The following is a 27,072-nucleotide window of genomic DNA, read 5'->3' as shown; positions in this document are numbered from 1 at the left end:
TTTTTGGACCCCCAGCTCGCCTCAATCAAAAAACTCCCGACGCCGAACCGAATCATGTACCAGAAGCAAATGTCTATGAACAGAATAATTCGGAGGTTTCTTCTCCCCCTCAGCTTCGGAGGAAGGTCTTGAAAACGCCCGATTGGCTGCAGTCCTCCCACGGGTATCCAATCTCCGTCAGGAACGTCTCGAGATCCGCGACCTCGTCGTCGGGGCAGACGATGCCCGCGAGCACCTTGGCCACGTCGCCGCCGTAGTTTCTGTAGTTGAACAGGCTGATGTTGAACTTGGGGCGCAGCGTGCGCAGGAACTTCTCGAGCGCGCCGGGGCGCTCGGGGAAGTTGAACATGTAGAGCCGCTCGTGCGGCACGTTGGAGCGCCCGCCGACGAGGTAGCGGATGTGGCTCTTGGCGAGCTCGTCGCCCGAGAGGTCCGTCACGGCCATGTCGCTCGCGCGCAGCCGCTCGAGGAGCGTCTGCAGCTCCTGCGTGCGCTGCGACGCCGGCGCCGTGAGCGAGATGCCGATGAGCACGTTGGCGACCTCCTCGGTCGCGTAGCGGTACGAGAACTCGGTGACGGAGTGCGGCATGATGGTGTTGATGAGGTTGGCGAAGGCGCCGGGGCGTTCGGGGATGCTGACGGCGAGGAGGGCCTCTTTGCCCTCGCCGAGCGTCGCGCGCTCCGCGACGAAGCGCAGGCGGTCGAAGTTCATGTTCGCGCCGGAGGTGACGGCGACCATGGTGCGCTTGCGGTCGCTCGGGTGCTGCGCGGTGTACTTCTTGAGGCCGGCGATGGAGAGCGCGCCGGCGGGCTCGAGGCCTGCGCGGGTGTCGTCGTACATGTCCTTGATGGCGGCGCAGACCTCGTCGGTGGTGACCTGGACGACCTCGTCGACGACGTCCTTGCAAATGCGGAACGTCTCCTCGCCGACGGTCTTGACGGCGGCGCCGTCAGCGAAGAGGCCGACGTTGTCGAGGACGACGCGCTCGCCCTTGGCGAGGGACTGCACGAGGGCGTTGGCGTCGTAGGTCTCGACGCCTATGATCTTGACGTGGGGCGCCATGCGCTTGACGTAGACGCCGATGCCGGAGATGAGGCCGCCGCCGCCGACGCAGCAGAAGATGGCGTCGAGCTTGGACATGTTGATCTGGCCGAAGAGCTCCATGCCGATGGTGCCCTGGCCGGCGATGACGTAGGGGTCGTCGAAGGGGGGGATGTTGATGAGGCCGTCCTGGGCGGCGCGGCGGGCGCACTCCTCCTTGGCGGCGTCGAAGTCGGCGCCGTGGAGCACGACGTGGCCGCCGAGCCGGGCGACGTTCAGGTGCTTGATGCTCGGGGTGGCCTCGGGCATGACGATGGTGGCCGGTATCTTGAGCTTGCGGGCCGAGTAGGCGACGCCCTGGGCGTGGTTGCCGGCGGAGCAGCAGACGACGCCCTTCCAGCTGACGGCGGGGTCGAGGTGAGCCATCTTGTTATAGGCGCCGCGCAGCTTGAAGCTGAAGACGGGCTGCTGGTCCTCGCGCTTGAGGAGGACGTTGCACTCGAGGCGGTTGGAGAGGTTGACGGCGGGCTGGAGAGGGGTGACCTTGCAGGCTTCGTAGACGCGGGAGGTTGCGGCGGCGATGAGTCGGAGGTACTGTGAAGGGGTCATGTTAGTGCCAGCCATTGAGAGCCGTAAAAAGGTTTCTCACGTCTGGGTTGCCATCAGGGAGCAGGTAGTCCTCTGGGACAACGGTCTTGATGCGGTTGCGCTTCTCCTCCGGCGGCGTGGACGGGTTGGCGCTGTACTCGGTCAGGGACATGCCGCTGGGCTGCGGGGTGCGAGGCCGGGGCGCGTGGTCGCCATTGACGCCGTTGAGGGTGCCGTTGGTCATGACGGCGACGACGGGGGGTTCGGTCAACTCGGACATGGTGGTGAGGAGGGTTGTTGCAGGATGAACGAGAGGACGGGACTGAGTCGGCGACGACAACAATCGTGGCCGGGAGGCTTCAACTAAAAGAAATGGCCTGGCGAAGAGTCACCGACAGCGATGGCCTGGATTAAACTGGAAATTTGTTCATAGTGGGGCACACATCGGAGCTCAATTCGGTGTCGCGGGGTAGAAATCGGACGGTTTTTGCGGTGAGGTGCGCTATTGGCGGCGCTGGGATTGGCTAGAGGACCCCTGTTCGTGCTGCGGTGCCAGCAGGCCGGCTGCCGTTCCCCTGCGTTTGGCTGGGTCTCTGGGCGACATCGGTTGGTTTGCGTCTCCAAATTGAGTTTGTCCAACCTCTTGAATTGTGACTCAGGACGAATTGGTAGTTGTTACTAAGTAAATGGTTAGTAACTTACGCTGTATGTGTTCAAGAGAATGCAATTGAGTTGATTGTGGCGGTGACACTGAGCAATTGGTCATTGAGATAGGTCGTGAAATCCACTCCATATTACAGTCTCATGAATGAATTTCGATGATTGAGTTCCACTGTGACCTCAGCTCTGAATGCTTGGTCCGTGCAGCAGTTGCCATTCATTCGTGTTGCCTGAGGTTTCAGCGCAGATGTCTTAATTAAGAGGTGGAAGGCACACTTGCTTGGTTACCTAAGCCGCCTGAAGTGCCGGGATTTGCCGCAAATGTGCTCAAGGGTCGAGCTCCGGCGGCGCGTCCAGCCAGCTGCCCGCCAGACCCCGAAAATCAAAGGGCCTGAGAGTCCATTTCATCATCGAAGTTCGCCGACCACTGCAAATCGCATGACTGCGCTGCCGACTCTGCGACCTCAAATAGTCAACAACCACCGCCCCGGCACAACGAGTTGAACATCCAATCGCACTCTCGCAAACATGCCCGGCGACGACAGACTCCCAGTAATGGACAGGCAGATGCCCTCGTCCTTTGACGAGAACAAGTGAGCTGCACGCGAGCAGGGACCACAGCTCAGACCCAAGTCTTGCTAATCGTCGACCCCGCCAACAGCGACTTCTACGATGAGCGCATCATGCACAAGGTCTTCCGCAAGCTGAAGGAAGAGCCCCTCATTCCTCTCGGTACGTCCACTTCTCTTTACTTCCCTCAATTGCCATCTAACAACCCTAGGCTGCGGTATGACCGTCTACGCCTTCTACGCCGCCTGGCGCGCAACCCGCCGCGGCGATGCCGTCCAAGCCAACAAGATGTTCCGCGCCCGTGTCGCCGCCCAGGGCTTCACCGTTCTCGCCATGATTGCCGGCAGCATGTACTACAACAAGGATCGCGAGCGCACCGCCGAGCTGCGCAAGATCAAGGAGGCCAAGGACGCCGAGGAGAAGAGGCAGCGCTGGATCCGCGAGCTCGAGGCCCGCGACGAGGAGGAGAAGGCCCTGAAGAGCCTCATGCAGCAGCGCCGCGCCAAGGCGGAGGCGAGGAGTGCCGGCGGTGCTGCTGCGGAAGAGGCGGAAAAGAAGGCGAGCGGCGGCGGCGTTTTGGGTGCGATTGGCCTGTCGGGCTGGAGCAAGCCTGCCGAGGGTGCGGCGCCGGAGGCACCGGCCGCGGCCGAGGGGCAGAAGGACAAGAAGGAGAACCCCAAGAGCTCACTTGGTGTTATTGGCGAGCTCTACGGACGGAAGCCGTCGGACGGATCGTCGGATGAGCCCAAGAAATGAGAAAAGAGACGAGGTGTTGTTGCATCGACTTACGGCTGCGTTGTATAGTATTGGCATGGCATTGGCATCGAGGACGGACCTTGACGTCTCATTGAAGACTCCCCTCCGTCGTACATAAAAGCACTGGGCAATAATAGGCGGCGCATTTGGTTGGAATAGATCATCTGATCTAGATGAAGCCGGTGAAATGGTGCAGGTTTGCATGGAGAGCTTGGCTGCAGAGTCACTTGACAGACGCTGTTGGGTTCTCATTATCTAACAAAATGCAAATTGGTCATCGAGCTACACATATGACTAACAGCAACGTCTTGATGTCCTGCAAAGCTTTGGGTGGTCTGAGGTCTCGATGATTTTATGCGTGAACATGCTCTGGGCGGGAGATCATCACATGTGGAGGGGCAGGGGAGCTCGGGCCAGTGACGTTGCGGGGCGCTTCGCCCACTCGCCGCAGTGGCTTGACCCCCTGGCCTCCAGACTGTCACCCCAAAGACATGACGCGCTGGGCGCCTGGGGGATGGAAGGGGGGTCCTGATCTGACACCTGCAGCTGAGCTCTGGGCGCTGGGTTTCCCATTATGCAATCGTTGGCTGCTCATGCACCCCAGGCTCCCGTCATTCATCTACCTCCATCTTCCCCAGAACATGGCCATGGCCGTCGATGACTGCTCCACGGCAAGCCATACTACTGCAACTACTTTCACTGATGCTTATTGATACCCCATTACGACCACATCATGGGCCAAGCATTGTCGGACGAGAATCCGCGGCAGCTGTCGCACGAGGAGCTCACCCGTGAACTGGTAAGTCGCTGTCCCTCTGCCCCTCCAGCCCACCTTGAAGCGAAGCATCGTTGAGACTGTTGCTGATCATAACCACCAACAGGCCAGCCGCTTCGCCGAGAAGTGCTTCACCAACCTCGAGCTCTACTCCTTCAAGGATGTCTTCAAGAGCCTAGCAGATACCCAGAGCGACATCCACTACCTAAAAGAAGACACTATCGCCCGCTTCCTCGAGATACCCGACATCCTCCATGTCTCACCCGTCATATTCCAGATGGTGTCCTACATGGGCGCCTTCCCCTTCCTCCAGGACGCCCCCGCCGTCCTCGGTCTCGAACAAATGATCATGGTGGTCGTCATCATGACGGCGAGGTATAAAAAGGTTTTAGCAAAGGGCGCCCAAGACCGGGCGAAGCTTCTGTTCAAGAGTCTTGCCGTGTACGACCGGAAAGCCTCGATTGCTGGAGTCGACGAATCAAAAGAGGAGGTCAAGGACGAGCCGACCAGGAGCCATGTAGCTGGCTTCGCCGTCGACGAGCCTGTGGAAGAAGAAGAGGATGAAGATGACGACCTCGAGATCGCTGCTTTCGAGCTGCTCGATATCAACGATGCGGTCCGACAAGGCGATGCCCCAACGGTCCAAGGAGCCATGATACCAGCCGATAACTTCCGCAAGCTCCTCATGCTACTCATTCTCATAGCTCCTCTGAGTCCTCAGGAGAGGCTGTCAATGTTTGCGACCCGCGTTGTTGGCGATGAGCTCGAAAGCCTCCGCTCGACCGCAGAGAACATTCTTGCCGCATTTTTGAACGTCGAAAAAGCACCTGGAATCAAGTTTAGCCAGTTCAACCGCGTGATACCCGTTTGCTTTCCGTATCTCTTCAACGGCTTCAACCCCTTATTCGAGCACTTTCTCTTCTCCAAGAACCTCGACTTTTCAAAACACAAGGGCGACGACCCGGCGGCAGAGAAACAACCCGAAGAGGTCGTACAGCCTTTGCTCCAGGACAGCTCAGACATCATGAATCTGAACGTCCTTTCGCAACTGTCCTTTTTCATCCCGGGTTCGGACCTCTTCCGCCGATTGAGGCTCCTGTACTCCGGCAACGACGCGGGCTTCTCCATGGGCAGCTTCGAAACCAAGGTGTTCAACTGGAGAGCACCAACGATCCTCCTCGTCCGTGGCAGCCGCATCAACGATGAACCCCAGGGTGGCCAGGAAGCAACGTTTGCGGCATCAATACCCCCACGCCGCTTCCCTCATGGCACCAAAGGAGAACGTCTCACCTTCGGCGTGTACCTCAGCACACCTTGGAAGCATACGTCGAAGGAATGCTTCGGCGAGAGGGATACGGTGCTATTTCAATTGGAACCTATCCACGACGTCTTCCCAGCGTCGAAATACAACTCAGACTACGTCTCTTTCACGAAGCAGCCAGCCAACCGGCCCATGCTGGGAGTCGGATGTCCCCACCCAAGATCGACGCAGGCACACCGACGAAACACAATGATGTCCCTCGGCTCGGTATCCCTTTTGTTAGACGATTCTTTTGAGTACGGCGTGTTTACACATGACTGGACGGCAGGCGGCGGCGCGTTCCAGACTAGCGTGACCCGCAAATTTGACTTCCAGGACAGATTCGAGATCGAGAGCCTCGAGGTCTGGGGATGCGGTGGGGACGAGGAGGCCAAGGCACAGGCAGAGCGATGGGCGTGGGAGGCTCGGGAAGCGGAGGCGCGGAGGAAGATCAACCTCGGATCGGGTGACATCGCCGCTGATCGCGCGTTGTTGGAGATGGCTGGGCTTGTTGGGCAAAACCGCAGCGGCGGCTCTACGTAGTAAGTCGGCACCCTTGTGGACCAAAGCTTACGAGAACGGTGCGAGACGGTATTAATACCGCATTGAGGCACAACATTGGGTACGATATTTTGGGATAGGGCGTCATCAAACTCATAGGACCAGGATACAGAAATAGACATTTTATTACCGCAACTACAGATACTAGCGCCACTGCGCCAGTATTCTTCACCCCGAGTAAACTAAAACACGGCGAGCCGTCTTTCGGCTCTTACAACGGGACGAACCAAATACCCTCCACGATGTGGGCAAAGGTTTACGTTCTCTGGGCTTCCCAAACACGCCCCCCTCCTCTCATCTGAGGGAAACCAGCAGGCGGTTGCATTCAAAGGTTGCGCTCAAAGGCCCAGATCGTGTGGCCAAACTGCTCGTACATGCCGTGGTAATCGCTGCGAAGCAAGTAAACCTCGACAGCGGGGCTGGTGAGCTTGCGGTCGACCGAGTCGCGGACGCTGTCGAGGGAGAAACCCAGGTTCTCGAGAACGCGGACGATGCGGACGTTGGCGTACGTCTGGTATTTGGAGATGGGCGCCTTCTCCTCGAGCAGGCGGAGGAGGGAGCGGAAGCCGAAGAGGTGCGTGTACCTGGGCACGTTGACGGCCTTCGCCTCGTTGTCGCGGGGGAGGATGGTGGGTGTCGGGAAGGGGGAGAGGGAGGTGGTTTGGGGAGCGGGGGCCGGGCGGACGGTTGTGTTTGTGGACGTGGTGGGGAGGGGGCGGGGAGGGACGACTGGCCCGGGACGACCCGTGGGAGGGAGTTGAGGGACGGTGGTCAGTTGGAGGTTGGAGCCGGCGAACTTGGAGGGTTTTGTTAGCTTTCACGGAGCGGAGCGGGGTGTTGAGGTGGGCTTACGAGGGTGACGCAGCGAGCAATCTTGAACTGCTCCTCCTCGGTGAAAGAGGAGGTGTCCTCGAGGGCGCGGCCGAGCGTCCAGAAGCTCCACTCGATCTCGCGGAGGCCATCCAGGACGTACTGATCAGACTTTTAGCATTGGACATCAACACCAGGGGAGGAATGTTCTCACGATGTAAGGGCCCTTGTTCTCAACAAGCCAAGGGACGTACTCGGGCGAGAACTGCTCCACGGGCCTGCGGAGCTCCTGGGCCTTCCACGCCGCGCCTTGGAAGTACCTGCACACGCCGTCGGCGTTGAGGCCGACGTGGAAGTCGGGGATCTTGGGGCGGCCGCCCGTGGGCTGGGTGCCCTTGTTGGCGAGGACCGTCGCGGGGACCCCAAGGATGGGGTTAAAGAAAAATAGGATTAGCGCTCCGATCCCAAGGGCAACCTTTCTGCCTTGTTCGAGCTCCGCGGTCTTGTTCTTGTTCGTGTTCTCGACGTGGGCGCCGGCCCACTTGAGCGTGACGGGGTGGGGGTCGGCGTCCGCGGCAGTGAAGTTGGTGACGTGGGTGTTGGCGATGAGAGCGGCGCGGAGGTCGGCGTGGACGCTGGCCCAGGCGGCGGCGCCCTCGGTGTCGAGGTCGACGGAGGCGAGGTAGGCGGCCTCCTCGCCGTCGAGGTAGGTGCCGGGGGCGGAGTAGGCCTTGTCGGCGTCCTCGGCGTCAACGTAGGCGTCCTCGCGGTCCGCGGGGGTGAAGGCGGCGTCGCTGAACTCGGGGACGAGGACGGGGACCAGGCCCTGGGATTGGGGCACCGCGGCGGAGAAGGCCGAGCCGGCGAGGGCTGCGACGTGGAGGATGAAGGATGGCTTCATCTTGATAGGTGGGTTGAGGGGTCGTAGCGAGAGAAGCGAGCGTATGTTTGAAAGTGTGTGTGTGTGTGGATGAAGAAGCAGGTAGGAAATGTGATTGAACCTGTGCAGTTTTGGTTGGTTTTATATGTCTTCATCCAGTATGGCGAGCAGGACAAGATATTGGTGGATAGCATGGCGAATGTCGTTATGGCACCTGGAGGGATGGGTTCCGGGGAGGCGCCGGGTTGGGCGTCATTGACGATGTGATGGCGCTCTCAACCGTATGCAGGGAAGCATTTCACTTTTCGATATTTGCGGGCATAGAGTTCTCATATATTTATATATACAGGCTGTGGTTGAATTAGGCTCTCGTGTTCTGGAATACAAGTCCAACGAAAGGTGCATAAGTTCGGCCTGTTCTGGGTTTGATGCCAACCTCTGATCGACTTTAATGTCGATCTTCACGTCAATTGAGGTATTTGATCAGGCTCATTGGGTCCACATTCAACGCCACATCGAAACGTTTAGCAATTATTAGTGTGCCTCCATGTTCCATGGATACTTCACATACGGTGGGGTTTCAACTTCCCTGCTTCAAGCAAAGATGAATGAATATGCGGATGAGAGTACATACACGCCCGAGAAGCCTGGCCCGAAATTCGACGATGGGATGTTCTGTACGTAGCTGTAAGGTATGATACCGGCCGTGTCTCCTTTGGTCATACATAAATCCACAAAGGAACTTTTGACAACAGCAGGTGTGCCCGCGGTCAATAACCTGCCATACGAAAGTATAAACGAAAAGTTGGAAGGGAAAACGGATGAAGATCGGCCGGGATTCAGCCACACGGATCAAAATGCCCCCCTCGAACGCCAGATTAATTGGATTGTCTGGATAGCCTCATTTTGTGTGTCTGTATGCTTGATTTGCTTGATCAAATTTGATTGGTATGCAGCGCTGCCAGGAGACAGGTTTCCTTGTGCTTCAGGTAGACAGCCTCTTTGAAAAAGAAAACGACGGGGATGTATTTCTGGTGTTGTTTTGGAACGGGAAGAATGCTTGGTAGCCAAAGTGAAATGAATGTCGCAAGGAAATCCTCAGCTACCTAACAGTCGAAGAATCGCCCAATTTGAAAAGGTCCGAAATGGAGAGCATCGATGGAACGTTCTGGGCTTCTCCCCACCTCAGACCTGGACACATCAGTGATCGCCCAATGCGCTCCATTGCCATGTCTGCTTTCAAGTACTCGTGTACTCATGTGTTCAGTAATTGATCAACATGAGCTCATTCGCAAGGCCCTTGTGGCCGGGAGCAACCAGGGTCGGGATCTGGAGCTGCCGGGAGGATCTCCTCGCAGTCGCAGTAGCTGGAAAGGGTTATCTTCATCAGTCTGCGAACAAAATAACTGCACGTGCGCTGACAAAGAGATTGACGAACTTACTGCAATTTCCCGGTAGGAGTCATATGTTCCTTGCAAATTACGCGCTCGGCGGTCTTGCAGTTCCAGTAGCTAGTACAAGAGTTGACCGCCTGGTCGGGATCGCATTGCAAAGGCGCTGGAGTTTGTCTTGTCAGCTTCCTGTCTTCCGAGATCTAGCAAAGGCTTATGGTGTGTACTTACCCGGAGATGTTGCAGTTGGGGCTTTGACGGTCGTCGACGGAGGCTTGGGTGGAACAGTGGTTGTTTTCGCGATCGATGTGGTGGTGGGCTTGGGATCGGTGCACTTACATTGCCTACGATGTGCCATGAGTGCGTGCAAAATCTAAACTTCTCCTGAGTGTCTTACCGGATGGCGAATGAACCCATAGGAATGGTCGTCACACAGGACTTCTGCTTGAAACCATCGCAGGTTAGGGCCTTGCAGTCTTCGTTGACAGTGCAAACGGCGGGAACCTTGTCCTCCTCCTTCGGATCAACACACTCGCATTGTCTGTTCACCGTTGTTAGTCATGTTGTAGAAACGTATGAAGGACCTGTTTGTACAGTACTTGATTGGGATAGGCACGGCTACCGCCGACTTTGCCTTGCACTTCTTGGCTTCCGTTGACTTGCAGGTGAGACCATCACACTCACTGTCTTCGTTGCAGGTCAAAACTGGGCTGGAAGTCGCCGTCGTTGAGGTGCTTCCGGTTAATGTGGTAGGCTTGAACGTTAGCGTCGCATCGCCAGTTGACGTCGATGCCATGGATGTGGGAGGCACAGTAGTTGACACGCGGGTGAAGGTATCTGTGGCAGAACAGAAATCGATCTCAGTAGTAGTGCCGTCTCGCTTGACCTTCATGGGGTTGCATTGCTGCAAACGGTCCAAGAAGCGGTGATATCTCTCGCGCAGCCTCTGTCGATTGGCATCTGCTGGCTGAGTCGCCGCGTCTCTGTTCGAACCCGTAATTAGCGTCCAAGTCCATGTTGCCCGTACGAAGACGAAAATAGCGAGAACTTACACGTCGCGTTTCGGACCATCAACCATGTTGTATGCAATCCGAACGCGCTTGGGAAGTTCGTATTCCTCCCGTTCATACTCTCTGAAGCGATTGAACACCGCCTCTTGCGGGACCCATTGGAAAGAAGCAAACGCTTCGATGACCTGCTTCATCTGGAGACCAACACTGCGATAGTCTGGTTCTCGTTGTGGCTTCTCCTTGTACTCGAAAACGTCACTGAAATCGGGGTGTGCCAAGAGGTAGGCTGCCAAGCCGGCCTATGATTCGAAGTGTGCATGTTAGTAATGGCTCCAGCTCTGGTGAACCTTTCGTCAAGGGTGCTTGGAAATTTTCACTTACCACTGCCGGAGAAGCGAAACTGTTCCCTGTCATCTTCACAGTGCTTCTAGTGTCGGCCGGGTCACCGATGCAGCCCGTCACATCTTCGGCCTGTGCGTAGATTGTGACGCTTCCACGACGATTAGCATTGGGATGAGGGCTGCCATCCTGCATCGGCGGGTCGCCTTTCATCTTCCCTTCTGGCTCAGAGGTTGCTTGAAGTGATCCATCAGCATGAACTCCTCCGACGGTAATAAGTGAGTTCTCTTGTGTTCCAAGAAGTTGCGGAAGATGGTCCCCTAGTCTGTCCGGCGACGGGGATTGAGCAGCGTTCCCGGCAGCCATGACGAAGACACCACCCAGTTCCTCCAGGTCTTCGATGAACGCCTCAAAGTCGGCCTGGATGTCATCAAAAAGGGCGATATCTCTTTTGATACCTAAATAAAAGTTAGGTAAGTGCTCACGAAGCCAAGAGAACTGGGATCACGGGAATACGCACCGAAAGAGACATTCACAACCGCCTTGCCCTTAAGCGAAGGGTTCGCACGCAGGATCTGAGCTCGAATGTGGTTAAAAGCATCAATGAGTGCTACCCGTCGGCTCTGGATTGGCCCGTAGCTGCCGTTGTTTCGTTTCTGTGCCGCCTTCCACTTGATGAGGTACAGATCAGCATTCGATGCTACGCCTAAGGTGGTGCCTCCAGCAACGCAAGCTACGGAGGTACCGTGTCCTATCCTGCGCTGGCCATCGTGAAAGTAGTCCTCCGAGTTATCCGGTGCGAGCTTGTCGAGTGTAACCTTGGACAAGTCGACTGCGTTCTCGTTTTTGACGTAGTAGTCCTTGACTTTTCTTGAGCCTGGAGCGAGTTCCTAAAGCTTTTATTAGCTTGTTCAACCCATATGTCTTGTATTCCATACCTGATGACCCAAATTGAAACCAGTGTCAATTATGAATATGGTAACGCTTCGGCCCAGTGAGGAATGATACCGGTAGTCTTGTCTGGAATCTCCTGAAATCATCCTGAGATGCGCCGGGCTGTTTGGTCTGACATCAGGAGGCGCAGGGCGCCGCTTGTGTAGTGGGCTTCGGGCAGGAGTGCTGCCGGGCGTCGTGATAGGGGTCGTGAAGTCGGAGGTCTTTATGGCGGAAGCCCTCTCGTACTCTTGGACGTCGAAAGGAACATCAGGATTGACACTTCTCACCCAGGGAATCTGAGCGATACCTGCAGCTTTGAGCACAGTCAAGTTGGTAGTGTATACAGACCACGCCATCTCCGTGGGCAGCCATTCCTCGGCACCAAAAGTACTTCCAGCGTCGCTGTCAAGGTACTTGGTGAACTTCTTGAAGACAGAAGTGCTGACCTTACCGCGTTTGGCGGTGATCATGAACATGTCAGTGGGTCCTCGAGGAATAGGTGGCCATGAAGCCTTCTTCTTCGGCGTACCAGACTTGCTTGGGGGATCGACAAAGATAGTCGTGGAGGTTGGTTGAGATACAGTCGTCGAATTTGGCGGTTCTTGGGGGTTTCCAGCAAACACGTCATCTACATCGGCCCAGTTGACGGCGCTTAGAACAGCGTAGGCGTCGTAGGCATCGGCTGCGAAACTCAAAGCTGCCATCCCAAGAATCGACAAGTCTCCGAATCTTTCCATGATTGTAGCGTGCAGCGCCGTGGGAATATTGGGAAGGTTCTGGAGCATATTGGCAGTCGACGATGACCAGGTCGCAAACCTGCGTGAATGGGCGTAAGCCGAGAAGAACTTTCCGTTGATGGATCGAAAGGCATCTGGCTGATTTCCTTGATTCATTCGGGCAGACTCCACTTGATTTTGGAACTGAGATGTCTGCTTCGCAAGGTTGATGGCGTCTTGGGTGAGATCTGCCAGTTCAATCGCTTCGCCAAACTGTGTGTTGGATAGAGGCCCGCCAGGTGCGTTGAGAGCCAGGCGCATGGCCTTGCCACTGAAGCCGACTACGGCATCAGCCAATGGACCTGCAGATCCGGAAAGCCCTTCAAAAATCCCCTTCATAGCACCAAATGCACCAGCGCTGCCCCCGGCTGCGGTACCACCACCGCCACCAGGGCTATCTTTGGGAGAGTCGAAAGAGCGTTGTGAAAACTCCACACCATCAATGACACTTGTAGATGAAACTTCCTGAGGTATCTGAACCGTCTTGCCCGCGATCTTCAAGGACTTGTAGGAAAGGGTTGCGGTGCTTCCGTCCTTGAGAAAGATCTCAACTGGCTTTTCGTGTTCGGTTGGGGGATAAAACTCAATCCCGTCTAGCTAAACGACAACCGGAAGCGGAACCCACGTATGGTCAAAGGGGGAGTTCCCCTCGCCCATGTAGGAAGTCTCAGAGGGAGGCATGGAGGATGTAAGTACAGCCTTGGATGTCCGGGCAGGGCTTTCCTGGGTCTCCTGCTTCGTGGTCTTCGGCGGCTGGTTCACTGAGGTGACAACTTGCTGGGTGGTGCTCAGGCTGCCAAAGGTGATCGGAGTGCCGTCAGCGGTCAACGTTGTTGGTTTTGTTGGAACAGCAATAGTCGTAGATCCCAGTACGACTGATCCTGACGAGATGGTGATGGGGGAACCTCCTCGCGGGGCGTAGGTGACAACCGGCCGGTCAAGCGGAAGGGGTGATCCGTTGAGATTGACAACTGTGACAGTACTGGTGACCGTGGCCGATGTAAGAGTGACTGTGGCAGTATTCTCGACAGTGGTGCCGGAGCTTGGTGCAACGGTAGGTGATGAGCTGTTGGAGTAGTGGGCGAAGCTGGTTCCAGATGAGGACGTTGAGATTGACTTTGGCGGAGGAAGCGAATTTCCGGCGGACGCTAGGCTGGTGGGCTTGGTGGAGGTAGAAGCAGAGGCGGTTGTATTGTGAGTCGAGAAGGAGGACGGCGGTTGGGACGTGGGTATTCCAGTGCCACTTGGAAGGCCCGTAGCACCCCTGACGAATCTAACTGAACGAACGTCCTGGGGGCGGTTCTGCCGTCCGAGACTCTTTGCCGGGCGCTACGAGAGTTAGCAATGATCTGTTTCAAAAGGCCTTCTCGCAACTCACCGAGATAAGGCAAGCTGTATGGAAGTAGAGCTGATGCTTCAGACAACATCAGCAGAGTGATCACAAAACAGGTCCGCGGTAACCGCATGGTGAAGGAGAAAATGCAAGGAGTAGAATAAGCAGGATATCAAGATGGTGGCTGGCTTGAAGATTGAGAGAGATGCTACTGACCAGCTACCTGCTTTTATAGAAAATAAATTCGCAGCTTTGGTTTATCCTTTGGATCAATGGAAGTGGCCGTTGGTGCAATGCATCATTTCCAGTTCTACCTCCGAAAGTAAGTATCTCGTTTCACTCCATCTAGCGTCATTTGCAAAGTTCCAACGCAACGTGCCATCGAAATGTAAGTTTCCAACCAAGTTCGTGAGACGATGTGTCATTCAGACGCAGTTGGGTGAAGAATACTGACTTCTCATCGGGGGCGAAGTTGGAGATGAAGAATTCGGGGGCTGAAAGAGCAAGTTTTATCTCTTGAATGCGACGACACGAAACGATGGCGGCTAAGTTCATGCAGGCTTTCACCCGGCCCGACCAACTGCTCGACCTTCAATGGTGACGATCTCGAGTGGGTGGATCTTTGGGGGCTTGCTTCCAACAGAGTGTCGTGATGCCCAGATGTAGTTGTTGGTGCAAATTTACAACGCGGCCGACCAACGACCTGCATGTACCTGCAGGAACCAACAAAGACGTTGGTGCAACAACACGCGATGAACCATGAAACGATCCAATGGCATCAAGCGGACCTCCATGGCCAAGGCTGGCTGGCCTCCAACTTCAACTTTAACTTCTGTCTGTCACAGCTCAACTTGTTGGTTGGGCCAACGTCGGCCACCACTGTTGTAGGTGGTACTGAATCATCTTACTCATGGACACCAAAGTGATGAATCGGGCCGTTCCGCATGATGCCGGGGCTTCCTACTGCATTTGCAAAACCATAGCCCCGTTCCGATGTACGCCAGCGGCGTCTTTCGTGACTCCCTGAGGCCTTCTGAAGGGGTTGTATAGGGGGCTAAGAATGTGTGATGAGATCTGCTAACCGGGTGGTATCCCACGTCAAACTCAAGTAGGGAAGTGTTTCCCGCGCGGTCGGGCAACTTTTGGGAACTTTTTGGAACTGAATGCGGATTACTAACGACTATGCGGAACTTATCATTGCAATCAAATTTATTGCGAACAGCAACTGCAATTAACGCCTGCGCACAAATACCTATATAGTTGAGGGCGCTGGCGTGGGTGCGACGGAGGCTGGTGATCTGATTGGGCGATCAAAGTGGGATACCGCCTGGTTCGATCAGAACTACCCCGGATACACACCTCACTCTATCGCCTGCGCAGCGTATCATTGGGGGCGACCACGAATGCTATGTTTAGAGGGTGGTGTGATTGATCTGCGTAGCGGGAAAACTGTCGCTTTATCCCCTCAAAGCAACCATGGCAGGTCATGACTCCCGCTGCCTCGTAGCTTAAGCATGCCAAGACGTGGCAACTGACTGCACCACAAAGCAAGAGCTTCGGTGATGGCGAGTCCGCCGTCACTATCTCCTGTTATGCGATGAATAATCGCCCCTATCTCCCCGAGTTGTGACTGAAGTTCCTTTTCAGAGTATCGACAACGCTATCGGAAGCGATGCTAAACCCACCTCATTAGACTTTGGATGGGGTCATGTCAGTAGATAATTTCTGCCATCTGTAATGGGGAAGGGTGTTAACCTTAATAAACGAGTCGCGGCCCTTACCTTCCCCATGGCGTCCATGTTTGCATCCACTTGGATTGAAGCGCTGATTGATCTGCTTCCCTAAATGAGAATTTAAGAGCTATTCCGCCCGTAGCACCTTCAGCATGGCTGGCAAAAAACAACTCGTGCTTAATCTGGACATTAATTGGGCGGTAGTTGTTGAAATGACTTGCTGATACCCCAATCGGCTGCCCCGAACAACAATTGAGGGGTTTGGGGATCCTTGTTTGTCACGATCAACACCCACATATAAATCATCCAGAGCCAACATTGAACGAGCATAAAAACGCTCCCAGCCCGGTTGATCCCAGAATGTATCGCGGGCTGTAAACTGTGACCTCATATTTGACTGTTGCCGGCCGTTGGGCTGATGTTGAACGTCATCATGCAATTTCGCTCAGTCCTTTCCCTTCTCAGCCTTTGCGCTCTGTACTCTGTCTCCTCTGCTGCCGCAACACCACCACCCCAAGTCCAGACTTACTTCAATCTCGACGGTGCCACTCATGCGGCCAAGGCCCAGGCGCTCAAGGGCTCTGGCTACCGTATAATATCTCTCAGCTCTTGCGGAACTCCTCCTGACAACAAGTATGCTGCAATTTGGGTCAAGCGGGAGGGCAGCGACCAAGTAACGATTTCTGGCGCGGATCTAGATGGCTACCGGACTTGGATGGACTCATGGAAATCCAAAGGCTATGTTCCAACGCATGTCTCCGCTTCGGGGCCGGCTGATGGTGCTGTCTTCGCTGCCGTCATGGAGAGGACAAATGTTGGGAAATGGAGCCAACAATGTGGCATTACGAAACCAGGAGATTTTCACTCTGCGACCAATACAAGTGGCGTAGTTAAGGACTACAGCACCTACGGCACCCCTAATGATCGTCGCTACTGCCTAATTGTCCACGAGAACATTGGCAACACCATGGAAACGATCTTCTACGACACCCCTGGGCCCAAGGAGTTCGCTGCAATCTACGACTCTGAACTCACAAAGACCTTTTGGCGACCGAAACGTCTCTTCGTCGCCGATGATCAACGAATCACACCCCAATTTGCTAGCGACTGGGTTGGTGAGTGGGAGGCAAAGACTGACCTCACCGCGGATCAACTGGACGCCGAACTCAAGTCGCAGGCTAGCCAAAATCGCCTCTATCCGATTCACATTGACGGCGCCGGCACTGGGCAGGACACTCGGTTTTCTGTCATCTTCGCCGAGACTGACGTCTCTGAGGCCCGCAAGTGGACGGTGACCGGCAAAGAGGGCGACCCAGTCATGACTGCGAAACTCGATACCATTATGGAAACATGGATGAAAAAGAACGGTGTGCGTCAGGCCCAAGTCGCGGGCGCCGAGGAGGGTGATATCATCTTCGAGCGCGGTTATACGTGGGCAGAGAGCAACCGAGCTCCTGTCCAACCGGATGACGTTTTCCTTCTGGCTAGTCTGAGTAAGATGTTTGTCCATGCTGCCATTGACAATCTGATTCAGGCTGGAAAGCTCAAGCTTTCCACACACGTCTACGACCTCCTTGGCTACAAGCAAGCTAAGGATCCGCGGGCTCTCACTACAACAATTGACCATCTCCTTACGCATAAGACAGGATTTGATCGTTCAAAGTCGGGTGATCCTGGATTCGAGTTTCGGAAGGCCTCTCAATACTTTTACAATAACGCGCGTCCCGCCACATTGCGGGACATGATCGAATATCAGCTCACGAAAACTCTCGATTCCAAACCTGGTTCGAAGTATGTATATGCAAACTACGGCTCAATGCTCCTGGGCTACGTCGTGAGCAACATTACTCAACAGCCGTATTTTGACTTCTTGAAAGAGAACATCCTGGAAGGTCTGGATGTTCGTGTCTTTGAGACAGCCGCTAGCAAGCACGCCGTCGATCGCATCATCCAAGACACCCGCTTTACTGGCCTCGACGGCTCGCAACCGGACTCCATCGCGAATGTGTCCAACGTTTTCGGAGGCGACGGGGCTATCAAAGAGGAATGCGATGCCGCATTCTCGCTCGCCGCTAGTGCCAGCACCATTGCAAAGTTCATCAGCAAGCACGCCGTCTGGGGTACTGGTGGACGTACTGTTGGCAAGCGTCAGGGCACGCTCGCGGGAGCACGATCTTTTGCCGCATCGGAGAAGTCGGGCCTCGACTGGGTCATCACCATCAATACGCGCGACTTCATCAATGCTGGTGAGGTTGATAACTTGAGATTTAAACTCTTGGAGCCCCTGTTCGTCGAGCCGAATTCATGCTTTTCTTGGTTAAAAAGGCTTTGTGCTAGTGGTTGAACTTCATGTCACTGTCCGCTTTTTTGTGTGTATATAGATAGAATAGATACCCCAATGCTTGTTTTGCAGACCACCCTATATAACTTGTGTTCACTTGTGTTTGTACGCCCTTGTCGAAGGAGTTTGGCTTCAAAAAAAAACCAATCATCTGCCCGACTAAAGCTGAGAGGGCTTTTTACTAGACAAACCCCAGTGAGGCTCGATGTCACCATGTCCGGCGTAACAAAACAGATGATCTGAACGGAAACTACTGAGATCGCTAAATCGTTGATGTTTGCACCGAGTCTTCCGGCATATCTGCGCGGGACGCATACTGATCGTGATACGAGCACCTTGATAGCCTTACATCAAATCAGCCAAGCAATCTGCCTTCGGAAGACCAGGCAGCTTAAATCAAGTTCAAATCATCATTCATTACCTGTCTTGGCATGCTCGTTAACAATTGGTAGAATTTGGCGATGGAGTTTCGGAGTCCGCCCTCAACGTGGAATAAATGCCAAGACAAGTCGTTATATCGGAGAGGCGTTGAGAAGTGAAGTTGATGACTTACCGGTGGGATGGATGGCGAAGTCGACGCTTTACCGATGGGATGAACCATTAGTGCGGAACGCGACCTTTATCATTGGTTTAGACGAACCCAAACCCCAAATCATCCAGTGTTCCCCCTTAAACACAACGCTGCCAAGCCCATCCTTATTCAAACCTTATCCGCAACCCCTGCCAAGAAGAAGCACACAAGCAGACCGGCAGTGCGCTGCAGCGATTTTCTTTACACGTGCGACCAGCAATTACCAATTCCATGGAAAGAGTGATCTAATTACCCAGCCAGTTAGATTAATAGGTGGGAAAATCCGCTGGGGTTCCAGGGTCATCCCGACCCCGCACGGAAAACGAGCTCGGCGGAGCAAGCATAGTCGCATTTCCGACATGTGTACCTTGAATTCTTAAAGAGGCGTGATTCCCAGGGCTCAAAGATGGAGTCAAGCAGCTTTCTCGGGTCCATTGGTTCTTCTCCAGTTGCCAGTCATGTTGTCCAAACTCACCTCTGCCTGGCCGCTGGCCATCATGTCCCTCAAGCCGGTCTCGTCGACTCTTCTCTATGCCGCCTCCCACGCGGGGACCGTCACGACTCTCAACCTTCAGACTTCTGAGTCCGGGGCAACTTTGGATGCAATCTCGACAACGACGGAATGCGCCGCCAACCCTTCCTGGCTGACCCTCGACCAGTCAAAGTCCCTGCTCTATTGCGCGGACAGAGGCCTCACCAATCCAAACGGCACGCTCGTCTCGTTCTCAAAGTCTGAGAACGGAACTCTCTCGCCGCTTGGCAAACTGGAGACCATCAAGGGTGCCGTTAGCTCTGTTGTCTACGGCAAGGATGGCGGTGGAATTGCGCTGGCGTCTTAGTAAGTTCATCGACCACGTGCTGCGCTAGCATTAGAACCCCTGTCAGAAGTCGATCTGGGGTCTAAATGTCTGATGGAAATGTTGGAAAATGACATGAATACCGAAACTGACAAATTGGTGTCTAGCCCTGCATCTTCTTTCGAGGTCTTCTCTGTAGCTGACCCGAGCGACATCAAGAGATTGCAGTCCTGGACGTACTCGCTGAGCCAACCAGGCCCAAAGCCCGCTCAGAATGCCCCGCATCCCCACGAGGCCATCCTTGACCCCACGGGGGAGTTCGTGTTGGTCCCTGATCTGGGAGCCGACCTGGTGCGGGTTTTCAACATCAACCAGGAGACGTACGAATTGACGCCAAGCACATCTCTCAACGCGGCAGCTGGAAGCGGCCCAAGACACGCTAGATTCCTCGTCGTCGGCAAGAAGACATTCTTCTTCCTGTTGGCTGAGCTCGGCAACACCATTACATCTTACGAGGTCACTTACAACCAGGACAAGACTCTGGAGTTCAAGGAGGTCTTCGTCGTTGGCACTCACGGCCCGGACAATGTTGTCCCTGCCGGAGCTGCTGCTGCTGAGATCCACGTCTCTGTGAGTACTACCACACTTTAAATGATTGAATTTCGGCGACTAACCACAATCCCAGCCCGACTCTCAGTACTTGGTCGTTTCCTCGCGCAATGTCAGTACCTTCAGCATTCCCAACTTTGATAAGACAAACAGCACCGAGATCGTGTCCGACGCGCTGGCCACATTCGCCATCGACCAGGAGACGGGCCACCTGAACTTCACTCAGCTCTACCCTGCTGGTGGCAGATTTCCCCGCCAATTCTCGATCAACAAGGCTGGTGATCAGGTCGCTGTTGGTCTTCAGTCAGATGGACGTGTGGTGGTCATCAGCAGAGATGTCAAGACCGGAATTTTGAAGGATTTCATCGCGAACATTGACATCGCTGGCGAGGTTGTGTGCGTCATCTATGACGAATAGAAAAAACCAGTCGAAGCGGTAGGAATTTGTGACGCGAGAGCGACCGAGAAGCAACCGAGAAGCAAGAGTTCTGCGGGAGCATCTAGCAAATGTGAGAACTCAATGTATATAGCCACCCAAAGACCATATTTCTTTTCAAAGAATAAAACCAAAGTCGGATTCGTATATTATTTGTTTGCTGCATAATGGCTCAGGAGTCCACACTTCAATGTTGAATTAGCAGCTTGCAGATTACATAGGCGAGGTCGTGTACTCGTGGAAAAATGCATGACATCCATGGATCCCGAAAACGAACGGGAACTTTGAACTCGAGTATTCCTTGGAAATAATCTTTTAAATATTGGTTTGATAAGAAGATCGGGCAGGAATGGGACATCGAAACAGAGGTTCCCGGCTAGGCCGTAAAACAGCAGCACGGAAGAATTATCTTATCAAGAAGTTCGGTCTATGTAAGATTTGAGAAGCTAAGTTCCATATGAGCTCGGCCAAACTCAAGCAACAGATCAACTCATTAAGGAAGGACTGAATTGGTGTAAGTTTGGTAGGACGTTGGTGCGAGAATTCCGCCCAGATAAGCTCCAACTGACGGCCAGCGTAGGTTTTCAGGGGTAACGGCTATCACGGCTCCTCCACCAATGCACATTCCAATCCGGGCCATGGCGCCAACTGACAGCCCGTAGAAATGGGAAGCTCATCACTGTTTCCCCGGACATTGCGGGACTTTTTGTGTTGCACGGTGGCTACTCAACCCCTGGTATGGCGGGCTGATCGCCGAGCCAAGTTCTTGCGGAGCCGTCTTCTCGGTGCGATGCGAAAGACAAGCTTTCTTTGCATCCGATCTATCTTGGCAAACAGCCATGCCCAAGTTCGTCCCATGAAAATCGAGCTTATTTTAGGTGCATTGGTCGACTTGCAAAATGAACGAGTCAAGCAAGACCCAACGCTTTGTAAGCTGTTTTGCTCTGCGGGTGACAAGGTTTTATTGCGGCCCGTATAGGGGTTAAGGTTATATTAATGCTGCTGAGCTATAGTCAAGAAGGCAAAAGTGCGCATCCGTTCGGTCGGCTCGGGAGCTTGTTCAGAATGCAGTTCGGGTTGATTTTCGATGCCGGATGGGTCGCTTTGAGATTCCCCGCCAATTGGAGACTATTTTCTCAAGGAACACGACATATCTGAATGTTTCAAACTAAGAGAATTTGCTTTTTCCCCTAATCAACGGTTAATTGCGTGATATCAGTCATGTTCATCAGTTGCCGGCACTTATGTTTATCGTTCGCCATTGTAATGGCACCCCGGCCAAAGACGGTGCGGCCGACTTAATTGTAGGGTACACTGCAGCTGCGCTACTCTAATTATTAACCCTCTCTCCATCTTAGAGTCGCATCAAGTGGTGATCCATGCCACATTCAATCAGCGTTGCAATAAGATGCAGTGCCTCAGGGGAAACCGATCACGCCAAATACGATTGCCTATTTATTATCGGCCCTCTCGCCAAGTTTCTGCCAAGATGGCCGTTTGGTTTCCCAAGCGTCGACACTCGCCATTTTCATTCGTTTCACTCTAGATAATAACCATGGCTCCCGCGCTTTCTCTCCGCGCTCTTTTGTTGGCGGTGTTGCCGTGCACCGCCTTGGCCCACTGGCGCGTTGATGGCCACAACCCCGTCAAGGCGTTGGCGGAGGAAAGGCGTGGTCCGAATCGTCGCAATATCCAAAAGCGCGATGTCAGCGGTGACTATCAGTACCTGACTGACAAGACTCAGAGTAAGATTCCCATGGAGCGTACTCTGTTTCTCAGAGAGCAAGCTAATGATGTCTCAGAGTATCTCGTCAACGGCACCGACATTCCTTTTGTCGACTGGGACCTCGGCGAGTCTTATGCCGGTCTGATGCCCATCTCCAAAAAGTCGAATGAGACGCGCGAGCTGTTCTTCTGGTACTTCCCAAGCACTAACAAGGATGCTTCCAACGAAGTCACCATCTGGTAGAAATTCCCCCTGACTCATCGCACTCATCAACACTAACACATACCAGGCTCAACGGTGGCCCAGGCTGCAGTTCCTTCATTGGGCTTGTCCAAGAAAACGGCCCCTTCACCTGGTTCCCCTCCGCCTACCGCCCCGTCTACAACATCTACTCCTGGTCCCAGCTCTCCAACATGCTCTACGTCGACCAGCCCGCCGGCACCGGCTTCTCCGTCGGCTCCCCAGACGCCACCACCGAGGAAGAGATCGCCCAGCAGTTCCTCGGCTTCTACCACAACTGGATGGAAACCTTCAACACCACCGGCCGCAAGACACACCTCACCGGCGAGAGCTACGCGGGCCACTACATTCCGTACATCGGCGACGCCATGATCAAGTCCAACCGGTCCGCCGACTACAACCTCTCCGGCGCCATGATGTTCAGCCCCTACATCCGCAGCGTCCCCAACGACTTCCAGCAGCACATCGTCACCAAGCCCTTCGTCGAGGAGTACAACAACGTCATGGGCCTGTACCCCGGTGTCGGCGACTACTGGGACCGCATCGAGGCCGCGGACGAGGCCTGTGGCTACAAAGACATGCGCGAGAAGTACTTTACCTTCCCGCCCGCAGGCCCCTTCCCTCCCGGAAACATGAGCGACGAATGCCAAATCTCCTCCATTGTCTACGACGGCTTGGCTGAGGTCAGCCCGTGCTCCAACATCTACCACATCTCCCAGGGCTGCCCGAACCCGTCCGACCCCCTGCTCTGGGCCTCGGCCGGTGACAACGCCAGCGTGCCGCTCAGCTTCGACAAGAAGGATTGGCACGGATACCTCAACATCCCCCAAATGCGCAAGGCGATCCACATCCCCGAGGGACAGAAGGACTGGCAGGAGTGCACCGACGCGGACCCCTTCGGGCCCAATGGCGACCAGAGCGAGGACCCCTTCACTTCGGGTGCCCTGACGAGAGTCATCGAGCACACCAACAACTTCATCATCGCCAGCGGCAACCTCGACTGTAAGTTCTCAACAGAAACCACTCACTGACTCTTTCAGAAGTTGACATCGTGACCCTCAGACCGTGTACCTACCAACGGCACGCTCTATGTGCTGCAGAACATGACCTGGAACGGAAAACAAGGCTTCGACGAGTTCCCCAGCAAGACCTTCTTCCTCCCCACCGCGTACAGCGACCTGTCTTCGCAGAGCGCCGCGGGCAAGATCGGCGACTGGGTTGAGCAGAGAGGCCTCAACTTTGCCAGAGTTTTCAACGCCGGACATGGTGAGCTTTTCTGGACATCCTTCCTGGGATTGTCTTTCATGGTGACTAACATGCTGTGATAGAACTTCCGGAGTACGCTCAGGGTGCGGGCTACCGTCTGCTCGAGAAGCTTCTAGGCCGCGTATCCGATCTGGCGTCCGACGTCATGTTCACTGCTCTTCCTGGCAACTTTGCGGCTCCCACGAATGCGACGACGGCCAGCAAGAAGCTTTAACTTTCCGTTACCCCGGCTTCAAAACAGTCCAGCGCCCCTACGTAGACATACTTTTGATACAAGAAAAAAAACTTGTAATCATGTTACCCCTTTAATCAAAAGACCGCCCATTCTTCCCGTGTCAAAGCGACTACCTTTTATGTGCACTTAGTGACTTTGATGAGGAGGACGATGGGGGACGACGACAGGGGACGACGGCGATGGACGCGAACAATAGAGGACGAAGATGATACACGACGATAACAGTAGCAACTACAATAGCAACGATGATAGCGAGCACACAGGAAAAGTAGTCGCTCTAGCAAAGGAAATTCAGGGGATCTCTTAATCAATGAGTCGGATCACACTTGGCATGTTCGCTCGCATGGCGCCGCAGCCCCCAAGTCTCAGAACATCCATCACTGAGGCGATCATTGCACAATATGAAAAAGTTGGATCAGGTTCATGCAGTCAAAAAGTCTACTGTGTTGTCTTTGTACGTTTATAAAAATAGATATACATGAATCAAGCCCGGTTCTCCGTGACTTGCTCAGCCTAAGGAGGACAGCACCAGTAGCCGACGGCCTAACATATCATTAGTCAACGAACTCACTGATACGTGGCGCCAGACCAGACTTACCGCATCAACAGACTCGCAGGGAGGGAAGGGAGGCCATTCAGCTTGGGAAATACCGCACTAGGCATGATGGTCAGCTACGTGATGGTAGCAATTGAGTTCGTGGCACTCTCACCTTGTACTCAACCAGCGCAGAGTTGAAGCAGCTGTTGCCGGACTTGCTGCACCCAGGGTGAGACCAGCCCATGACGGCCACCGGGGCAATAGCGAGGAGGAAAGCGGAAAGCTGCATATTGAGATATCGTGGGCCGGTTGCAGGAAAAGATACTTGGTCTGCCACTGTTCATAATACGATCTGTCCAAGAATAGTCCAGGCTTTTTATATCATCCTCACAGGGCGTTCGGGCTGATTGCGGATCGGCGGCCTTCTGTTTTCTCCGTTCCCCAGAACGGTGAAGCATCGCAGGCCGAGTCAGTTCCTCACTGAGATCGAACCGGTGGGCTGTGGAGACGGTTGGACGATCTCATCTGAACTCATTTATCCGCTGCCAGGCACGGTTTGCTCCGGGGACTTGGCTCTGGTGTGGGATATAATTAAAGATGTGGCTGTGTAGCCAGCGCCGGTTGGTCGTGCGGGCTCTTCGATCGGGCTCATCCGTATGGTGTTATGACGAACGCGTAACAGGTGACATTTAACTCCCGCAGAATCTCAAGGCGCACATTGTTAACGTTCTTGACCCCAGTGTCTCTGTCGGTGATTGAAATCGGCATATTCAATGTCCTAGAGACGCTCATCGTGTGCCCACGGCGTAGGCCGCCGCCAGCGAGTCATTTCAGGGCGCGGTGAAGATTTCGTGTGGGAATATGCAGGCATGACAGGCTTGGCGTTAAGCTTAATCGTCCCGCGACCTCCGTAACCGCGGGATTCTGCCTCGCTGGCTGCGGACGCTAGAGGAGTTTGGCGACGCGCCCCAGAGTTTACTGTGCTACTCCGACATGTCGGGGCCTTCTTCGACGTATGCGGGAGATTCTTCCCGGCGGACAGTCCACGGAGGATTGCAAGTCTGCGGCGCGGTATCGTGTAGATAGGCCCGGTTCACCCTCCTTCATGCGTTGCTAGCATCGGTGTTCCGGTTCGTCTCGTGTAAGATGTTGTCGTGTAGGATAGCTGCTCCATCAAAAATGCCATGCCGAAGACTAGCCAGGAAATGCTACCAAGATGTCAGCGTCACCGATGAGCGTGAATGCTGAGCTTTCATAGCCTACCTGGCAAGAGGAAAGAATCGCGAGATAAAAACAGAGAGAGCCCATTGGCTAGGGTCTAGGCCAGTAGGTATGAATTGAGCAATCCGCCCAGGTCCCGCTGATCTTCCCAATTCTTGAGAAAGGACGTCACAGAACATGCGAATAAGGGGTGGCAGAGGATGTGTCGTGCTTTTAATGTTCCTACCCGCCGCGCCCTATCTTCTCCTGCAGCGCCCTACTGCTCCGTGCAGGGCAGACTTTTGGCGGACTTTCAGCGGCTTCCACGGAGCAGAGCGGGCCTGGGCCGGCGTCCGCTCCGCGGGATGCGCGGGGCCGACGCCCGGATTTGGGACGGCACCGTGGGGCAAGCACGCCTTAGTTACACCGGGGTGTTACGTCCTGTATGCCGGCAGTAATGTCAGAAATGACTGTCAGTTAAAATCGAGGCAGATACCCATCTAAACTTCTCGTCCTTACGGACTCCGAGTCCAAGGCTGGCTAGCTCTAAGACGCTGTGGTCATGGCGGACAGCTCCATCAAAAAGGGACGGAGGAAACCCGAACACCAAACAAACACCAACCCCTCTCTAGATCCAGTGGACCAGACCATCTGATATTCATCACTGCGTTCGTCCGACTCGGTGGACTACTTCACAGTTCTCGAATACATAAATGACCAACTCTTCCCCAAGTAAACCAACACCACCATGCTCACCATCTCCAAAACCTCACCATTCCCACCACCACCACCACCAAAATGCCCCCCTCAAAGCTCGACAACTCCCACATCCTAATCTTCGGCGGCTCCTCCGGCCTAGGCCACACCACCGCCTCCCAGATCCTCCTCACCTCTTCCCCCTCCATCCTAACCCTCGTCTCCTCCAACCCGACCAAACTCGCCGCCGCAGCCTCCCGCCTCCCCCCCTCCTCCACAACAATCAAAACCCTCACAATAGACCTCGCTGACCTCCCCAATCTCCGCCAAAACCTCCTCGCTCTCCTCGACACAGCAACCTCCAACGGACTCAGCAAGGTAACCCACATAATCTACACCGCAGACGGCGCCGCCCCCCTCCCGCCCTTCCCCGAGACCCAGGTCGCAGACATCACAGCCCAGCTCTCCATGCGCGCCTACGCCCCTCTCATCCTTGCCTCCATCCTGCGCTCCCACGCACACATCGAAGCAAGCCCAGACACCTCCATCACCTTCACAAACGGCTCCTCGTCCCACCGCCCCATGCCCGGCTGGGCCGTCGCCGACGCCGCCGCCGGCGCGATGGAGGGCATGGTCCGCGGCCTGGCCGTCGACTTCGCGCCGGTAAGGATTAACCTCGTGTCCTCCGGCCCCGTGAGCACCGAGCTGTTCCAGACGCTGCCGGAGGAGACGGTGGAGCTGTTCCGGAGCAAGTGTTTGACGGGGCGAATCGGGAGGCCTGAGGATGTGGCGGAGGCGTATTTGTATCTGATGAAGGATGGGAATGTGACGGGGACGACATTGTTCACGGAGGGAGGGAGGATTCTAGCCCCCTGAGTGGTTTTGGTTATGTGAGGTTCCGGCGTTTGGAAAAGTGATGTCAGATCAGTGCCACCTACTGCTTCGCAATAAACGAGA

The 27,072-nt window shown here is 54.8% G+C and overlaps 10 protein-coding genes across 10 annotated transcripts; 6 read left to right on the top strand and 4 right to left on the bottom strand.

Annotated features, from left to right (window-relative positions):
- Positions 1–109: 109 nt before the first annotated feature.
- On the bottom strand, positions 110–1,910 carry CGGC5_v011968 (Threonine dehydratase; the record flags this gene model as incomplete). The annotated part of the gene is made up of 2 exons (XM_032030756.1): positions 110–1,636; positions 1,692–1,910. The coding sequence occupies 2 exons, from the start codon at positions 1,908–1,910 to the stop codon at positions 110–112; spliced, it is 1,746 nt and encodes a 581-aa protein (XP_031889910.1).
- Positions 1,911–2,818: 908 nt separating this feature from the next.
- CGGC5_v011967 (Respiratory supercomplex factor 1) lies at positions 2,819–3,616 on the top strand (the record flags this gene model as incomplete). Its single annotated transcript, XM_032030755.1, has 3 exons — positions 2,819–2,883; positions 2,952–3,022; positions 3,072–3,616. 3 exons carry the CDS (start codon positions 2,819–2,821, stop codon positions 3,614–3,616), a joined length of 681 nt encoding a protein of 226 aa, XP_031889573.1.
- A 733-nt stretch (positions 3,617–4,349) lies between these two features.
- On the top strand, positions 4,350–6,234 carry RTC5 (Restriction of telomere capping protein 5; the record flags this gene model as incomplete). Its single annotated transcript, XM_032030754.1, has 2 exons — positions 4,350–4,415; positions 4,498–6,234. 2 exons carry the CDS (start codon positions 4,350–4,352, stop codon positions 6,232–6,234), a joined length of 1,803 nt encoding a protein of 600 aa, XP_031889574.1.
- A 343-nt stretch (positions 6,235–6,577) lies between these two features.
- On the bottom strand, positions 6,578–7,963 carry CGGC5_v011965 (uncharacterized protein; the record flags this gene model as incomplete). Its single annotated transcript, XM_032030753.1, has 3 exons — positions 6,578–7,048; positions 7,105–7,224; positions 7,277–7,963. 3 exons carry the CDS (start codon positions 7,961–7,963, stop codon positions 6,578–6,580), a joined length of 1,278 nt encoding a protein of 425 aa, XP_031889727.1.
- A 1,264-nt stretch (positions 7,964–9,227) lies between these two features.
- CGGC5_v011964 (Subtilisin-like protease 6) lies at positions 9,228–13,860 on the bottom strand (the record flags this gene model as incomplete). Its single annotated transcript, XM_066152625.1, has 12 exons — positions 9,228–9,309; positions 9,385–9,499; positions 9,565–9,677; positions 9,731–9,874; positions 9,933–10,316; positions 10,386–10,642; positions 10,725–11,140; positions 11,203–11,572; positions 11,621–12,949; positions 13,016–13,542; positions 13,682–13,723; positions 13,773–13,860. 12 exons carry the CDS (start codon positions 13,858–13,860, stop codon positions 9,228–9,230), a joined length of 3,867 nt encoding a protein of 1,288 aa, XP_066008063.1.
- A 2,033-nt stretch (positions 13,861–15,893) lies between these two features.
- fimD (putative fimbrial assembly protein FimD, serogroup H1) lies at positions 15,894–17,804 on the top strand (the record flags this gene model as incomplete). The annotated part of the gene is made up of 1 exon (XM_032030751.1): positions 15,894–17,804. One exon carries the CDS (start codon positions 15,894–15,896, stop codon positions 17,802–17,804), a length of 1,911 nt encoding a protein of 636 aa, XP_031889729.1.
- Positions 17,805–18,830: 1,026 nt separating this feature from the next.
- Positions 18,831–20,196, top strand: CGGC5_v011962 (putative 6-phosphogluconolactonase; the record flags this gene model as incomplete). The annotated part of the gene is made up of 3 exons (XM_032030750.1): positions 18,831–19,210; positions 19,337–19,799; positions 19,855–20,196. The coding sequence occupies 3 exons, from the start codon at positions 18,831–18,833 to the stop codon at positions 20,194–20,196; spliced, it is 1,185 nt and encodes a 394-aa protein (XP_031889730.1).
- A 1,573-nt stretch (positions 20,197–21,769) lies between these two features.
- Positions 21,770–23,660, top strand: CGGC5_v011961 (putative serine carboxypeptidase; the record flags this gene model as incomplete). The annotated part of the gene is made up of 5 exons (XM_032030749.1): positions 21,770–21,959; positions 22,017–22,179; positions 22,230–23,182; positions 23,243–23,446; positions 23,509–23,660. The coding sequence occupies 5 exons, from the start codon at positions 21,770–21,772 to the stop codon at positions 23,658–23,660; spliced, it is 1,662 nt and encodes a 553-aa protein (XP_031889575.1).
- A 534-nt stretch (positions 23,661–24,194) lies between these two features.
- Positions 24,195–24,508, bottom strand: CGGC5_v011960 (uncharacterized protein; the record flags this gene model as incomplete). Its single annotated transcript, XM_032030748.1, has 3 exons — positions 24,195–24,224; positions 24,280–24,336; positions 24,392–24,508. 3 exons carry the CDS (start codon positions 24,506–24,508, stop codon positions 24,195–24,197), a joined length of 204 nt encoding a protein of 67 aa, XP_031889576.1.
- Positions 24,509–26,217: 1,709 nt separating this feature from the next.
- On the top strand, positions 26,218–26,991 carry ATR9-1 (Short-chain dehydrogenase/reductase ATR9; the record flags this gene model as incomplete). Its single annotated transcript, XM_032030745.1, has 1 exon — positions 26,218–26,991. The coding sequence occupies one exon, from the start codon at positions 26,218–26,220 to the stop codon at positions 26,989–26,991; it is 774 nt and encodes a 257-aa protein (XP_031889603.1).
- Positions 26,992–27,072: the final 81 nt, after the last annotated feature.

Source organism: Colletotrichum fructicola, assembly GCF_000319635.2.
Source record: "Colletotrichum fructicola Nara gc5 chromosome Unknown KSG_Nara_v1_contig07, whole genome shotgun sequence".
In the NCBI taxonomy this organism is placed as follows: domain Eukaryota; kingdom Fungi; phylum Ascomycota; class Sordariomycetes; order Glomerellales; family Glomerellaceae; genus Colletotrichum; species Colletotrichum fructicola.
Note: the sequence above shows the minus strand (reverse complement) of the source record. Positions and strands in the feature narration are given on the sequence as shown.